The 17,298-nt window shown below is 40.6% G+C and overlaps 1 protein-coding gene and 1 long non-coding RNA gene across 4 annotated transcripts in view; one reads left to right on the forward strand and one right to left on the reverse strand.

Moving 5' to 3' along the window:
- Positions 925-1,181, reverse strand: LOC110389681. Its single transcript, XR_002433337.1, has 2 exons — positions 1,074-1,181; positions 925-982 (listed from the first exon to the last, which is right to left on the reverse strand). It is a non-coding gene; the product is annotated as an uncharacterized LOC110389681 (long non-coding RNA).
- ALKBH8 (alkB homolog 8, tRNA methyltransferase) overlaps positions 1,130-17,298 on the forward strand; it is a 49,364-nt gene continuing 33,195 nt past the window's right edge. Inside the window, exons 1-8 of one of the 3 annotated variants that reach the window (XM_021380498.1) lie at positions 1,173-1,303; positions 2,452-2,584; positions 5,254-5,397; positions 8,064-8,304; positions 9,375-9,506; positions 10,219-10,314; positions 11,464-11,568; positions 13,950-14,020. In XM_021380498.1, the coding sequence (XP_021236173.1) occupies positions 2,516-2,584; positions 5,254-5,397; positions 8,064-8,304; positions 9,375-9,506; positions 10,219-10,314; positions 11,464-11,568; positions 13,950-14,020 (858 nt within the window). In that variant the 5' untranslated portion in view covers positions 1,173-1,303; positions 2,452-2,515. Of the gene's footprint in view, positions 1,304-1,330; positions 1,553-2,451; positions 2,585-5,253; positions 5,398-8,063; positions 8,305-9,374; positions 9,507-10,218; positions 10,315-11,463; positions 11,569-13,949; positions 14,021-17,298 lie in introns of those variants that run through there. The other 2 variants (XM_021380507.1, XM_021380516.1) reach the window with 2 other exon arrangements.

Below are 17,298 nucleotides of genomic sequence, written 5' to 3' on the forward strand. Positions count from 1 at the left end.
GGACATGGTAGTTGTCCCAAGGGAGACAGGTCTTTTTGCCTGGGTAAGCAGAGCACTGCTTAACTGCATGGGAAGACTAATCCAGAGTGTGGATCCAGAGTGTGGATCTGGGACAAAGTCATGGAGCTGACTTCTGAGTGCACACCTACAAGTCTCATTGGTTGCCTTGCATGCTACCCACCTGGGAATCCTGCTGCTAATTATCTTGAAAAAGGTTAACTACCCACAAAGAAGGTTGAGAGAGAGAAAATAAATCAGCCTGGCAGTTAAACAGAGAAAGAAAAAAAAATGCAGTTTTTAGATAACAAGCTATAGTGAGAATTAGCCTGCTAAGAGTAAAAGTAGGTAATGCTGAATTTCAGTATTGTGGTGGAAAAAAAGGGGGAGAGAAAGGGTTATAATGGAGTGGTGGTGGTTAGTATGAGGCCAGCTTAGTCTATGATGGCAGAGAAAAGCGAAGGGAAGACTCACATGCTCTGACCTGGAATGACTTTCTTGCAAAGAGGGCCAGTGAGCTGAGCAGACACCTTCTCACTGAGGAGCAGGTCGCTCAGCAGGGCCAGTTTACTAAATAGCTTTAGTGGAGCTGCTAACAAGCAGAAGAGCAGCATGGGGAAATATTTATGCACAGCCATAGGCTCAGTCTTCACGTGGCCTCGGCTATATTGGTGCGGTTTTGCTTGGCTCAGTTTCTAGTGCAGGGCTCACCAGAGGGAATCTGATCAGCGCTGGCTGCAGTGGGGGCCTCCGGGCACGGGCAGCATTGGAGCTCCGGGTGGCAGCTCTGCGCCGGGTCCCGGCTGTGGGGAGGTAGCGGGAGGGGGCTGCTCCGCTCTGTACAGATGTTCATTGCCTCTGGGAAGGAGCTGAGCCCAGCCATGATACTGCCCCGCCGGGGACGCGGGTCCCAGAGTCGTTTTGTTTCCGCTGCCGGCTCAGAGAACGAATTCATTCACCAGGAGGAGGAGGATGAGCCCGTGCGCTTCAGTGGAGAAAAACAAGCGTGAGTCTTCCGGGGGCGGCTGAGCGAGATGACCGCTGCCACCCCCTTTCCTCAGCACAGCCTCCCTTACCCGCGGGCGCTGCAACGCGGCGCTCGCCACAGCTCGGGAAAACCCGTCAGAGAACACTGAGCGCATTAGAACTGCCTGCCCTCCTCACCGTACGGCTTCATGGCAACCGTCCGACAAAGAACGGACGGCCCGGCCGCCCACGCAGCACGGGCCCACCCGCGGGGCGGGGCGCCGCCATGACGGGGGGTGGAGCGGTGAGGGCCCGCCCCAAGATGGCGGCGTGCAGCCAGGTAATGTGCGGCGGCGTGGGGGGCGGCTGCTGTGTGCCGGGGAGCTGACCCCGACCCCAACTTCATAGCTGGGCCCAGTGCTCCCTCCGCTGGTGGCGGCTGCTGCTGTTCTGTCGCTCGTTGAGGCGGCTTTGCAGAAGCCACCGTCTCCTGCGCTTCTGCTAAATCTGAGAGTTGGCCTCTGCAGTAATGTCAGAGTCATTAAGGGGTTTGCTGTAACCTGAACTAGCATTGCTGGGGACTGTGCAGGTGTGTTTTTCGGGAGCTTTTCTAATCCTCGTGAATGGAATTGAGAGCAGTACTGAGTGTTCTGTGCTTCCCCCCCCTCCCTCCCCCCCAGTCACGTTGGTCTTTGTAAAGTGGATGTGAGATGCCACCAGATGTATTCATTTACTTGTATGTGCTCGTATACAAGTGGGTGTGATTCCTGAAATTACAGCAGACTGTTGGATTTGTGGCTGCGGAGCTGACTTTGAGTAACAGCATGACTGAGGAGGCACAGACCTCAGGCCAAGTTCGGAGGGGCTGAGCTGTGAGTGCCGTTGTTTAGGCAGCAGTTGGGCCTCAACTGTCCCTTGTGTTGGTTAGCTCAGAGGTAGTGGAAAGATGGAAAATAGTTCTTCAGCACTGATTTCTGTTATTTGCCAAAATGCTGATCTGTTCATTTTTGCTTGGGGGATGTGGGAGTTTGTAGGGACCTTTTGCCTGAGGCCTGGCTGAGCTCAGAGCTGCATTCCCCTAGGATCAAGTGGAGTCACCCAGTTGAGGAGGTGTGGGCTCTATGTACGAGGCTGAGCTGCTCACCTGTTCTTCCATCTGGGTCTGTTTTGCGGAGACCGCCTGGTAGTGGTCTGACTGGTCTGGGAAATATGGATAGAATCATAAAGTGGCTTAGGTTGGAAGAGACCTTAAGGATGAGGCTCCAACCCACTGCCATGGGCAGGATTGCCAACCATGAGATCAGGCTGCCTGGGGCTCCATCCATCCTGGCCTCGAACATAGGTAGCCTCCGTACTTCTTCTGAGCCAGACTTGCCTGGTTCCAAGGTGTCTTTCTTATACTCTTGTGTGAAGCAGTTTGAGACTGCTTATCCTCCCCTGGTGAGAACCAGCATGCAGTGAAGCTGTTGACCTCTTTTCACCTGACAGTGTCAAGGAAGGCTGGGCAGGCCAGACCGTGACCTAGTCTACCTGTTGCACAGCTAGTTCTTGGATGAGCTTGCTGAACAAGCCTGCAAATCAGATGAATCCTGGGAAAGGTAGTCCATTCCTTGCGCTTCAGGTAAGGTACTTACCATAAACTTTTAATACCTGTTTTCATGAGACTTTTTTCTATCAGATACCTTTGTTTGTATTTATTTATTTTCCTGTCTTTTATTCTTCTCATGCCATTCTGCTTCCTGCCGGCAACCAATAGCTCCAACAAAGCATGATTGGGTTTGAACTCTGTCTCAAAACCAGCAAAGAAATCTCAGCAGCTTCCTGTCCTTACAACCTGGTTTGCAATTTCCCATAATATTCTTTTAGTTGTTTATGCAAGCAAGATGAATGGGCGTTTTAACTTTGCCCTTTATTTTTCTCTCTGTTCTTTCTTCCCTGAGTGAGATGTAAACTTACTGAGATTTTTTTTTTATCGAAGCAAACATGATATTTCTTGGTCATTATTTAGAAAAGGAAGGTTAAGTTAACTTTTTGTCTCTGTGTGTTTAACTCTGGTTGAAGCTAAGGTGAAGAATACTCAGTGATAAAACTATTTTGAACTTTTTGTCTTTCGAAGAAAGTGTGATTTTTGTCAAGGAATGAACTGCCAATTGCGTGCATGTTTTCCACTGGGAAGTGAAAATGATTATTTAAGAAAGCAGCACGAAAGTAGAGTATAAAATATGCAAAAAGCCCTTAGTAAGGGCTATTATTTTGAAGAGAGATGGGAGACAGTTGCTAACAGATTCATAGTGAAAAATGATCTTACAGGAAGGACTTTCTCTGTAACACACTGAGCTTTTCAGCTTCTATGTGTTTCTGAAGTCACAGGAAGTAATACCTTCAGTAGTCTCCTCCTTTTTTCTGAAACTGTTCCATGTTAGAGGTTGGTCACTGGTGGGATTACCTTTTCCTGCATTATATGTATGTTGCATATTAGTGGGTAATGCTTGAATTAGTTCTGAATAGAGGCCCTGGGAACTGGTAAGAATTTCTTAGTGGTAGGATGGATCATTTATTAGTTTTTTTGTCAGGCTCAGAGGTATGAGTTTTATATAGTCAGGGTCTCTATAAAGATTCAGTAATGCTGTTTGGACAAAAGGTCAGGGCTCGAACTGTTACAGCCAAGCACATAACATCTCTGACTTGATGGTGGGATTCTGAAACAGTTTCGGAATAGAATCGTTGGTGCCTACTATGCCAGTAACTTGCTAGGTTTGCGAGAAATTATTGTTGTTGTCCGTTCATTTCTTTAACTATTGTTTTAATTCATTTGAGTTTGCTGTAAAGTTGGGTTTGAGAGTGGAAAAGCAAGAGTAGTGGGAGGAACCAACAAATGGTAAGGACGGAAGCAGAAAACTTGAGTCTTCATCAGCAGTGTTTATTTCACTCTTTTTTGAAGTCTGGTATTACTAGCTGCTGTTGTCATTCTGATCCCCTTTAAAGAATTTCTCTTTCAGCACAGGTAATAGTTGTGTATTTTGATGACAGTGATGTAGTAGTTGCCAGGAATTCATATTTACAGCTCCTATGCAACTCTTTAAGATTTTTATGATAATTGTATTTGCGTATTTGCATTTGTTTAGAAGGAAATATTTACTGATGCATTCAAAACCAAGCTGCATCAAATATTAATATGGATTATTTTTTTTTTACCTTTACCATTATCCTGTGATACACTGTCATGTTATCATGATAGTATATGCAGTACCAGGAACCAACTATATAGTCTTGCAAGCTGGAAGATATGCAAATGCATGGTAGTCTGTGAATGCAGCTGACATTTAATATGTCAATTACCATTATATTTACTTCTTTCTTAAAAACAAACTGAAAAGAAACAATAAAATCCTCAACATTTTTTGAGGTTAAGATGAGAAAGAGTGGTATGCTTAGCAGGATGTAGGAAGGTGCTGTGGTCTGAGTGGCAAAAGATCCAACAAAACCTGAGAAGGGCAGTGTGTGAGTTATACTTCAGAAGCTCATTGGCAGGTAAATGATGCTATACTGCCCCTAAATTCAGTAATTAATTGGCGAACATCGTTTTGAGGTGTACAAGTGTGTATGAGGTGTGGAGCATCCCGGTTGCTGGTCTTCTAACATCTACGTGTTGGACACTTTTTTTTTGCTCTCAAAACTAAGGTATTTTTTCAAGAATCATATTCACTTGAAAGTGTCAGTTATGAAAAAGGAGGCAAAATGGGAACAATTCATCTCCAGCTCAAGCATTCACTGAGGCACTGGCTAGCTTAGAATCTAATATATTACAAATCTCTTGGCAGTTTCATGTGTATATTTTTGCTTGACCTGCTTAGGAGAGATTATGTAAAGAGAAGAAGGCAATAACTGAAATTACTGTGTTGAAACAGGAGGGGCAGGCAGTATAAAAACGGGAATTGGATATAGAGATACTGTGAATAAAGGAGTAAAGAGGAAAAGAAGCTGGAAAATGAAATCTAGTAACGTGGCAATCTTTTTATAAAGATTTATTTTGTAGAAGAATCCTCTTGATAAAAGAGCTAAATAACAGTACTTCCAAGATGAGGAAAATTCTGCTATTGACAGAGGAATAGTGTAGTTTGTGAACTCTTTTGTGTCAGCCTCCAGTAGTTCATAAAATCTGGAATTATCAGAATTCCCGTTACTATCCTAAAGATGACGACAGTGATGTCTGCCACATCTCTATAACAGACTGAAGTATTAAGTTTTTCAGGCAAACGCTTACTAGGTGTTGTTACTTCTGCTTCCCAGATCACAAGCATGGAAATTGGCAAAAACACTGAAGACCATTTGAAAGTCCACAAATTGAAGAAGAAGATATTGAGGAAGCAGGTCAGAGCCCAGCACACGTTGATGAGACACGAGGGCATTGAGTGCATCTCCCATGCTACGCAGGTGATTGACACTTCTGATTTTGATGATGTGAGAAAATAGTGCTTATCTGTGTTCTGCCCTCGTATATGTGTTGTCTAAAATGTGGTTCTTTAAAAAGCACTTACTGAGATGGAGGGTTTTCTGTGCTGCTTGATTTCAAAGCAGAACTGTACTTCATCAGTTTAATGCCTGTGGAGAGACTCTGACAGCTTTTGGATATGTTTTTTTTTTTTTAATCTTAAACAGTAGTTCCCTGGGCTGGGGAGAACAGGACAGCATGAAAAATGTTACCTTTTGAAGGTAATAGAGAAACAGAAGAAAGGCCTATGTGATTTTTTTTTTTTCCTTCCTCTTTGGCCCTTAGCTTTTATATCTTTCTTTCTGCTATACTTCTTCATCAAGTATAATTTGTCTCATCTGTTAACTCCCTGTTAAAAACATGTATACCTTAGAAATCTTTTCCACATTTTCTTCACCTTATTTGTTCTAGGCTCTGGTTATGTTGGAGTTGAACTGATTGACTGACTTGTAGCTGTTAGAAAGGGTGAAACCTTCTCTTCACTCACGCAAAAGGGAATGAGAGAGGGGGTAGTTCTGCTTTCTTATGACAATCAGTAAACTTTACCGTGTTACTTTATTCCCTAACCTACCAGAAAATTGCCCAGCTTTTTGGTCTGTTAATGTTCTGCTATGGTAGAATTACAGCAAATCACAGGCGCTTGGCATATACTGGCGTAGCAAAATATGTGTGGCAGGATTTTTCAGATAGAGGATAAATTAAAGAGTCTTACTTCTCTCTGTGGGTTGTGGGGAGTTGCTAACTTTGCTTGAAGCATACTGTAAAACTGTATCATTTACTGTAACTTTGTTCATCTTGATCCCACAAGTTCCTCCCATTCTGGAACATAAATGTCTGTGAAGTCTTTATGCTTCTTTTTGCTTTGTTACTCATTTGTAACAAAATTGGACTTAGTCTTCACTCAGATTTCACACCATATGGGCATATCCTAAAATGACCCAGCAGTCTTGTAGATTTTGAAAGCACTTTGGAGTAGGGGCTGCGTACTTCTAGTTTTGCACATGATCCAGGATTTATTCCCCTTGTCGCTGCCCCAGATACCAAATCATCTGTCTAATGTATCCAAAGGGTAGTTTTTGATTTCAATAAGCTCCTCATGGATGACAGAATGTTTTAATAAAAGACGTATGAAACAAAATAGTAGCACTAGTGATAAACTTGTTGAGAGTACAGAAATTGCTTTCAGTCTTTGTGTAAGAGTCTAATTATACTAAAACTGCTCAGTCATGAGAACGTGAACAGTTGCTGTACATGCTGCTGTTGTGTAGTGAAGGTGTGTGTAGGCAATGTGCCTTCAGCTAGGGAAAGCTCTGGTTTCAGTCTCATTTCCTTTGTACACCTGTGCCTCTCCATTAGTTAGGTTCTAGAAAATAATAATGATGTGTGACAACCTATGAAAAATGCGATCAGTATGGACAGCATGATGTGGTTTTAAAAGTAAGCATTAACAGTAGGCGTAATCACAGCAGTATCTCATGTATGCTCACTTGTTTTAAAATAGTTTTTTAATAATCCCTCTGTTCAGTTTTAAACCCGATTTTCAGATGCTTAGGAAAGTGGAACTCTATCATTTGAAACATTTTAACACTTTACCAGCTGCTTTCAGAAGTCATAGAGCATTTACAGCATTTAAGGAAAAGATTGTCTGAAAGCTTTCTAGAAACATATTACATGAATTCAATCTGAGTAAATTGTTGCTAGTTGTTTGGAGTCACCAGAGCTCTATCAAAACTTCAGGACTGCATCCTCATTTAGGCTTAGAAAGAGTCTTCAACTTCCTTCAACCTCCATGGTTACATTGGATGTCTAGTTATATTATGTCGTTGCCTACAAGTCAAAATAACTTATAAAGTTTATTTTTAAAGGGCTGTGGATTTGCAAAGGATTTTTTTTGTGAAATAGTCATTTGAAAGGTTCTATTTTATTTTGTTCCTGAATACTCTGATAATTTTGTACGTAAATCAGTATGAAAGCCCCAAGTAAAGCAATTAGTCATTGTGCTCAAAGTAATCTGTATTAATAAGGATGGGGCATAAATCCCTTTAGTTTGTAAAAACAAGAGGGTGAATTCTCAGATAAGAGTGCTGGAGCAGAACTCAATGCTCTGCTTATAGAGGTTGCTTTTTTTTTTTTGCTGAAAGTTATGTATGATGGAATGGGAAGGAATATCCATCACTCTATGCTCAAAAAAACTCCTTGGCAAAGATTAGAAAGCCTTTCTTAACAACAGCAAAAAAGAATCACACTATTTGAAGGTTTTTCTGTTTGGTTTTGAACTGTAGCAGGGCTCTAGGAAAATTCCATTTTAGGAAACTCAAAAATGATGTCTGCCAACGTTGCTTTTTGCATACGGTACACTTCACACATCTGCTAGTTTGAAGCTGAAGTGATGTAACAGGGTTTGCAAGCACTTCTCCCAGAATTTGTGCTGGATAGAGGTTACGTTAGCCTCATACATCAGGCTAAAGTTGTGGAATATATAAGAATAATCATGGGATTACTTAATTTTTTTCATTATAGTATGAGCTACTCTCTTAGTATTGTTAGATTTGGATCAATAAACAATAATCAGTAATTGTAATTTTTTTTGTAATTTCTCTTCAATTAGAGCCTAGTTATTGCCAATGCTGGCCTGGGTAATGGGATGAGTAGACATGAACTGCACGGGATAGTAGAAAACTATGGAATTGTGGAAACACTTCTAATGCCACCGAATAAACCGTATTCATTTGTGAAATATAAGTCAGCAGAAGAAACCAAGAAAGCCTTTGATGCCCTGAATGGAAAAGAAGTAACACTGGAAGACTCTGACCAAAACATTGTTTTGTATTGTAATTTTGTGGAAAAAGGTATCATTTTTGTACTTATCTGTGAACTTCTTCCATAGCACTTCTCTTTGCTTTTTCTTTTTAGATTGTAAATATAGCTAAAAGGACACTAATCGAAGTAGAGAATGAAAGCCAGAATTTAAGATTTGGCAGAGAAAATTCTTTTGTCCTTGTGTTGCATGACAAGATAAGTGGCCACTTGAGTAGTTTAAAGACCATTTGATGCTGCACATGAAGGCTCTGTGATTTAAGGAGCTAAGCTGGGACCCAGGTGACTTTTGAATTCATTGGGTTGGTTTGGACTTGATTGGACTCTTTGTTTGATGTTGGTCTTGTGATCTCTATCTCAGCTCCAACATGGAAAATAAACAGAATAAGATTTCTGCGTGTTTCCTTTTTCCTTATACTAGGCTGGCTGTAAGCTAGGACAAGAACTGTTCCTCTTTTTAAAAGGTTTTCTAGTGTTTAGCGTAAGACTTCCTTGTGATGGTTTGTGCATTGAATACAGCACTATCCAATGAATGGCTTTAAAAATGCCCAACCAACTAGGACAGCAAACTGAAGGCTCCTACACCACTAGTATTTCTGTTCTTATAGATACTGAATTATGGTCCTCCATATTGTTACAAATTGTTACAATTGTTTCCCTGTTTGTCAAATATTTATTTTTAAAAAAAGAAATCATATTTTTCTGTGGTGGCTGGAATAGCAGAATTCCATGGCTACTCTGCTTTTCATCTAGAAGCAGGGGTAGATCACTGAAGTTCTAGAATCCAGAAACAACTGGAAAATTTCTTTGCAGTTACTTTGACAGGAAAACCACAGGCAGTTTTGTGTTTGGATAGTGTGGACTCTTACGAATCTTACACAGTAAAATTTAGAAAGCGCTTTTTGTGATGCAAAATTTGGGCCTTAACTTTTTTTTGTTGTGTTAAAAAGGGATTCACCGAGTTAGTCCTCCATGAAGACTCCATTGTATTGTTAAATCAAATATTCCTACAGCCATAGTATATTCCCGTATTTAGTAAATATTCCTATAGGGATCGCATGGCTTTAGTAAGACAGTATGCTTTTTTTTCCATGCACTGCAGTTTTCTGGAAGGATTCTGTTCCCGCAAGCTTGCCTCCAGACCTCAAAGTCATTGAAAATATTATTTCTCCAGAGGAAGAAAGGAATATGCTGGAAAGCATTGACTGGAAAAGAGATGAAAATACTCAAAATGGTGAGCAAAATCAAACGAATTCTGACCTTCCATATTTTTATCCTGTTATTTCTTACAGTTTCTGGTTACAGGAATTCTGCATATGCATTAATGCGTTGTTTGAAAACCTCATGTATTTTCTCTTTATATTGTAGAAATGGGTCTTTTGCATCTATTGCATGTGATAAACTAGTAGGGGCAAGTGATCTGAATTGATTTGCTGATAGATATTTATTTGAATAAGACTGCCACATCTAGAAACAAGTTAAATACTTTTTTAGACAGCTTATGTCCTACTTAAAAGCCATTTCTTCTTTTAATTTAAAGTAAGTTAGTGAAACACTTTTTAGATGCTTTTTTCTTTCACTTGAGTTGTGGGGAATTAAATCTCTTAATAAATTGGACTTGGAATCCACTTCAATATTTCTGTGTAAGTTTTGTTCCTTGAAACAACACCAATGGTTATGCTGACCTTTGCTGAAGTGATGGATTTTGCTCTGTCCTTAGATTATCAATCAAGTGCTTGTCTGGCAGTGAATGCAATGGCCTAATGTGTTTTCAGAGGGTTATAAGGCAGAAGCATGTGCCATGTAGAAAGGGGTTACATACGTTGTTTTAGCTGTTAATGGAGGAATGTTTAGGTTTAACAGATCAGATGTGATAGGGAGGCGTAGCAATTTGCCTAAACTATTTATGTCATCTGTTCTTACTTCGAATTTGTGTCTTTTCACAGCCCAGAAGACTTTAAAGCATAGAAGAGTAAAACATTTTGGATATGAATTTCGCTATGATAACAATGATGTTGATAAAGACAAGCCTTTACCTGGAGGTGAGAACTTCCCCATTAAATAATGCTTACTTTGCACTGAGATTTGAGCCATTATGTAAAGCCTGTAAGCCTCACTCAGGTATGAGTGTGAGATTCTAATTAAAAGAGTGTTGAGAAGGAGAACCATTACTGTATCTGAAGCACACGTCAAACAGTGCTTTTGAATGGGATTCACTCCAGATTGATGTAAGTGCTTGTAGCTTGTTTTCCAGTCACATGCAGCCAGGAGTTGCTGGTCCTTTGCTGAGGTCAAATCAAATAAGGCTTTTGGGATTGTAAACGTCTTTTTTTTTTTTTTAGCTTTTGTTACATAAAACAAATTTTAGTGTTTAATTAGAATGTTAATTTGGGCTTATGGTGTAAATTGCAATGTATATTTCTCTTGCACTTGGAGCTTGCTGGAAACACACCAAAATTTTTCTTTAGACAGAAAGCAATTTTGGAAAAGTTTGAAAGTTCTTATTTGAAGTTTAGAGCTGTGTAGTCAGAGCAAACCCAGTGAGTCGTCTTATGGCCTTACCTTTTAAAATAGTAAAATGGAGGGCTAAACTCTTACGCAACTTGAACGTTTTTAAGGCCATGCATGGGTCCTGTGGTAGATGTAGCTTTCAGTGGATGGATTCTCGTTACATTGTGGTTCTAGCAGTGCAATTGTATATAGTCTTAAAAACATTGATACTTGAACTTTTTCTAGTCTTAAAGCTAGTGAGAGAAGAACATAATGGAAACATTTCACTGGGGGAAAACAAAAATAGATTTGGGAGAGGGCTGCTGTTACCATGCTTGTGTGTGTTACTCTACAGAATATAAATTAAGTCCTTGGGTGAAATAGCAAGCAAAAGATTCAGTCCTGTTTTCAAAACAAGTTTGACTTCAGCAGGTTTATTTGGTGATATTTAATCTAATTCAGTAGCAGATTTTTAGATGGTACTCTTTTTTTAGTGAGCTTTCTGCGCAACTTCTGACTTTCTGCATAATAATTTTCCTTCTCATCTTGCAACTTCCTCATTATAGTGGAAATTTTGCCTTTGATTTGATATTCTTTATATGCAGGAAGAATGCAGTATACCCTTATAAGGACAAATATATAAACGGAAAGGATAAAAATGTAAAAAGTCGTCTTGCTTAAAGCTTTATTTCTCTAACTAGGTCTTCCTGAAATTTGTATCCCGTTCTTGGAGAAATGCTTGAAGCAGGGATATATCAAACATAGGCCTGATCAACTGACTGTGAATCAGTATGAACCTGGACAAGGTAAATTTATCTTTAAAAAAAAATCTTGAGCTCCTTAGATTAATTGAAATAAAGAAGGGAATAGTATCTGTTGGGATGGTATTTAAGCACTTGCTTAATGCATTTCCTCTGTGACCAGAAATATGTTTAATCAAAACTAATGTCTTCGCGCTGTTTTCTGAACCCTGTTTAGAAATGCACTTTGGAACACCATCAATTTCTGTAACAGTGATATCAAAAATTGTAAGTCGATAATATGGGAACTTGGTATAAAAGGTTACAGGAATAAATAGTTGTATTTGGTTTTGCACTCAAATGGACTTTTTCAGTTGTTTCGCCGTCCAGTCCTTGCTCCCTGTACTGTGCGAACAGTCCAGGAAACATCTCCTGCTGTTAGTATATGTGATATAACATTAGTATACGTGATATAGAGGCTCTTAAATATGCTGCAAGAAGAGTTCTCTTGTCTTAGAAATTACTCTTTCTGTAATCTCTCCCACACTGAAGATAAATCTGCTTCTAATCATGCCTCTAGGGAATAAATCGTACACTGTGCTTTTTGCTAAGGTCAGTCATCAAGGCTAACTATCTAGCTTCCTTTCTAGAATGGGTATCTAATTTGTCCTTAGGAAAAAGGGACAGCAACTTTTCTTTCAGATTCAGTGTCTGACAGCTAATTTGGTGTCTGCCAAACAGGGGCCTGAAAATCTGATGCCATTTGTTTGTGTATCTGACAATCTGTTAAACTGATACGGTTGTGTAATTCTGGCTGGGACTTGAGATTAGGTGAATTGTGGGTTTCTATCAAAAATACAAGCGGTGTTTTAAAACCAAAAGAAGAGAAAATACCCTTTCCTAAGTGCAAATTGGTAAGGTATGAGTGAACATTATTACCTTTAGTATCTGTGTTATGAACCAGATTCTGTCACTGGACATTAAACTTGAGTTTTTAAAAAGTGACTGATAACTTTGAGTAAAGCTGTAGAGGCCACGTTTAAGACACATTAAATGATTTCCTTTTTGAGGCTACTTTCTTCAGGATCCTAACAGTTTTTAAAGTTGCAGATTTATGCTTGGATGTTACCATCCATTTTTGAATGCTTAGGTGACTGTCTTGCAATATGCTGCATGTGTGGTGTGTGGACAGCAGGTAGGTCAGAGTGGTCTTTGTTGAATTGTTGAGGTGATGCTGAGAGAGCAGTCAAGGTTCTCTTGTAGGACAATGAAGTGTGCTGACTTCAGTGTGCATCTGAAGACAGAGCTTCAGTGCTTCATACTGAAGCAAAGGTATGAGTGAACACAAAAAGGTTGGACCAGTCAGACTTGAAGAGCAAGGATGCATTTTTCTATCAGAGTAGAAGTTGGCCTCATAAAACATTTGTATTGCTCTTACTGAAAAAATGGAATTCACCGTACTTACATCTGAAAGTAAAATCTAGTATATTAATAAAGAAGGATGTTTTATAAAGCTGACTGACTCCGTTAGGAAGAAGTTTTCAACTAAGATATTTGGTTGTGTCCAAAGTAAATGTCAGTAGAGTTTTTAATAAGCGAGCCTAACTGCATTTGTTTGGACCAGACAGGAATTGCTTGTTATCTATCTGACGAAAGAAGGTGTAGTTGCAGTTCGGTTCTCGTAAGCTGTCTGCAGGCTTCGCTCCTCTGCTGGCTGCAGTTCCCCACCTTGTGGTGAGATCTTGCTTGCACAATGCTTTTTCAGCGCTTCCATGTTAAAACGTGGCTCAGGCTCCAAGGAATGCCAGTTTCTTTGGTAGAAAAAGAAAAATGAAATTCTCAAATTCGCACAATTGCAAATACATACTAATTTCTGGGTAGTACTTCTATTGAGGTAATCCCAGCAATGGTGTGTAGATTTCTCCTGGGAACTGCAAAGCAGAGGGACAGGGTTTGGCTCTGACAGTATCTATTTGTTGAAGTAGGTCCTAGTTCTGAAGCTGAAACCTTTGCACTATCATAAGTGATACAAGGAGAATTTGGGGTGATTCCTTCTGGGGGAAAAGTCTGAGGGAGAAAAACACTGGATGATCTAAGGCCCAAAGATACCCAGTATAATATAACTATTAATTCAAAGGTGAGAAGAGAACATGATGATTTCAGGTGCTTGCTGAAGCAAGGTGAGTATTAGGAGTCTTTAGAGGATGAGCGAGGCCTTTGGGTGCTCTGTCTTCGAGATATTTCCACTGATTAGAAGAGAGACTTCAGTTAACTGTACACCCAATCTGGACATGTAAATCAGATGGGCTGATCCAGTCCTGAATTGTTTTGGAAGGCAAGTGCCTCCTTTAATATAAGTTTTGTTTGTTCAGCAATATGTCCTGTTCTATAAGGACATCCATATAGATACCTTTCTATTAATGTAATGGTTTTTTTTGTGTGTGCAGGAATTCCTCCTCATATTGATACACATTCTGCTTTTGAGGATGAAATAATCTCTCTCAGTTTAGGATCTGAGGTAAGCTTAATATTTATATCTACTTTGATGCTTTACTGGGAAGTACCATTTTTGTATTTTTAATACAATTTTAGTTTTCCATGATGTCTGTTTGCAGTCAGCTGAGTTCAATCTCAGGCATGCAAGGTACAGTGATATGCTAATTAAATAAACAACCACAATGACATACCAGTGATAAGTCATATCCTATTCTAAAATTTTAGCATCCATTTCTCCATTGACCTTCCTTCATTTTGTATTTATCTCAGGAAGTACATAGGATCATAGAATCCTTAGAGTTTGAAGGTGTCTCTGAAGGTTGTCTAGTCCAACTCCCTGCAATGAACAGGGATATAACTTCTGTTTGTTTCTACTTCCATTTTTTCTTGTCATCCCCTGCTTCCTCTAGGTTGCAAAGTTTTACATACAGTTCCAGTAAACTAACATAGGTGTATTAGTTGTAGAGGATCCACTCAAAGCTTGAACCCTGCTGAGCTAGTCACAATGCAGGCAGAGGTAGACCCTGATCTTGTGAGCTTTCAAAGTACACAGATGATGCAGCCATGGAGTAGGAAGTGGAAGAACAGTAGAATACCACAAATCCATGGAATGTGCCAAGAACAGGGTTGAGAACAGTCTATGTATCATCTTGTTTAATTAGTGTTCTTACTTCTACTCTTTCTTCTTAAATTAATCTGCCACACGTGTCCCCACCCCATTTTACATTTTTTTTCCCTGCTGTAAAGCTTCATAGAATCATAGAATGGCCTGCGTTGAAAAGGACCTCAAAGATCATCTAGTTTCAACCACCCTGCTGAGTGCAGGGTCGCCAACCACTAGACCAGGCTGCCCAGAGCCACATCCAGCCTGGCCTTCCAACCCTGTGTGAGGATAATCTAATTTTATGCTTCATTCTGGCAATGGTATGGAGAGGATGTAGGGGTGTGTGTGTGTGTGTAGAGTTGTATCTGTATAGCAATAGACTGCATTCTCATGTTGGAAAACAACTTTGATTATATGCTCTTGGTTTGTTTTACTCTTTAGGCAGAGAGACAATCATGGCTGACAATTTTGAGCACCGATGTTTTCTGAGTGTTTAATCTGTGCTCTGATGTTGTCTTTCTCTTTTCTCCTTGTGAGTTTTTTAGTGGGCATGAAGCTCCTGGGAGTAGGGTTAAGTCTAAGGAAGAACAGCCTTCCCAATAACACGTGTGGCAGTGGCACCTCTGTGTTCTCAGTTGCTTGAAAAGGGGGATGTCAGTGATGCCAGCCATCTCAGATGTATCATGAGTGTATTTGTTCATCTAAGCCACAGTAACATCAGAACCATCCAATTAGAGTCAGAATATCTGGAATTAGTTGTGATGATTTTATGAACAATGTCAGTAGAGTTTTCACTTCTTCTGTTTTGGTATCTGCCAATTTAGATGTGCCTTTCCCATGCTGCCTCTTTGCTTAGCCTTGTTTCTGATCTGTTCAACTGCAGTATTGTCTTTAACAGTGTCAACACCTTTGTGCTAGGCAGCACGTGAGAACATCCATTTCTTTCATGCTATTTCACTTGGGCTGGGGCAATCCCAGGTATTTAGACAAACTGGGGGAAGAACTCCTTGAGAGCAGCCTTGCAGGGAAGGACTTGAGGGTCCTGGTGGACAAGAAGCTGGACATGAGCCAGCAGTGTGCACTGGCAGCCTGGAAGGCCAACTATGTCCTGGGCTGCATTAAAAGAGGAGTGGTGTCAGCGCTTAGTCCAGTTAGAGAGTTCTCTCCGTCGTTGTGGCATCAGAATAGCAAGCATTCTTTATTGTGTTCAACATACATCTTATATATCCTCCACTCCCAGCATTAAATTCACTAACACTTAATTGGCTTCAAGTTCTCCCAAGCAACAGTGATAACAGACAGAGGGTTTCTTAACTCTCCCAGATGTGACAAGATTAACTGCGCATACCAAAGGAGCATCGTGTTTACCCTTTAACCCTGTTTACTCTCTATCTTGCTTTGCAGACTAACTAGGCTTCATAGTGATAAGATCTATCACAGAGTCTGTTGAGCTCCTTGGTGTTACATCTTCCCCCACAGAGTGGCCAGCAGGGAAAGGGAGGTGATTGTCCCCCTCTGCTCAGCTCTTGTGAGGCCCCGTCTGTAGTACTACATCCAGGCCTGGGGCCCTCAGTACAAGAAAGACGCAGAGCTCTTGGAACGAGTTCAGAGGAGGGCCACCAAGATGATCAGAGGGCTGGAGCACCTCTCCTATGAGGAAAGGTTGAGGGAACTGGGCTTGTTTCTCTTGGAGAAGAGAGGGTTCCAGGGAGACCTCGTTGTGGCCTTCCAATACTCGAAGGGAGCATATAAACAGGAGGGGGAATGACTGTTTACGAGGGTGGATAGTGATGGGACAAGGGGGAATGGTTTTAAACTGAGACAGGGGAGATTTAAGTTAGATATTAGGAGGAAGTTTTTCACTCAGAGGGTGGTGACGCACTGGAACAGGTTGTCCAAGGAGGTTGTGAATGCCCTGTCCCTGGAGGCATTCAAAGCCAGGCTGGATGTAGCTCTGGGCAGCCTGGTCTAGTGATTGGCGACCCTGCACACAGCAAGGGGGTTGAAACTCGATGATCATTGTAGTCCTTTTCAACCCAGGGCATTCTATGATTCTATGACATGATTCTATGATTTCTCTAGGGGAAAAGCTATAATTGAACTTCTGTGTGTTTTATAAATCCTTAGTTTATTTTTTTAATACGTACCGAATATTCAGAGCAATACAGCAACAGCAGATGGTCCCCACCTTACTCAGTTCCTATGTTGATCTTGTAATTAAAAATGTTACTTCAGTTTTCTTTATTAAAACCACATGGATGCTGCAGTAATTCCACATCCTTTTCTGCCTCACTCTGCAGCCCCTGGCTTTCTTACCTTTTCCATTTCAGTTAAAAGGCTGATTCTGGCTTGGATGCTCTATTACTCCATTGCTGAGACACCGTGATTATATTACAGCACGTCTTTGTGGTGGTCTTAAACAGATGGCCAAAAGCATAGTGATTTTAATCACCTGAGAAATGCAAACCTTTGTTGGACCAGAACTGCCTGAAGGATTATGATGCTGTTTAAAGAAAAAAAAAAAAAGTATGTATTTCAATCAGGAAAACAGCTTGACTTTGGCCATTTATAGACATTTCGGATGTTGGCATTGGACACAGTCTGTTAGATAGTTCCCAAGTTTCAGTGCCTTTTCCTGATGGGCTATAAATGCTCTATTCAGATTCAGGCAATCAAAGCACACGTGAAGTAAAACA

The sequence above is a fragment of the Numida meleagris genome, chromosome 1 (assembly GCF_002078875.1).
Source record: "Numida meleagris isolate 19003 breed g44 Domestic line chromosome 1, NumMel1.0, whole genome shotgun sequence".
NCBI lineage: Eukaryota > Metazoa > Chordata > Aves > Galliformes > Numididae > Numida > Numida meleagris.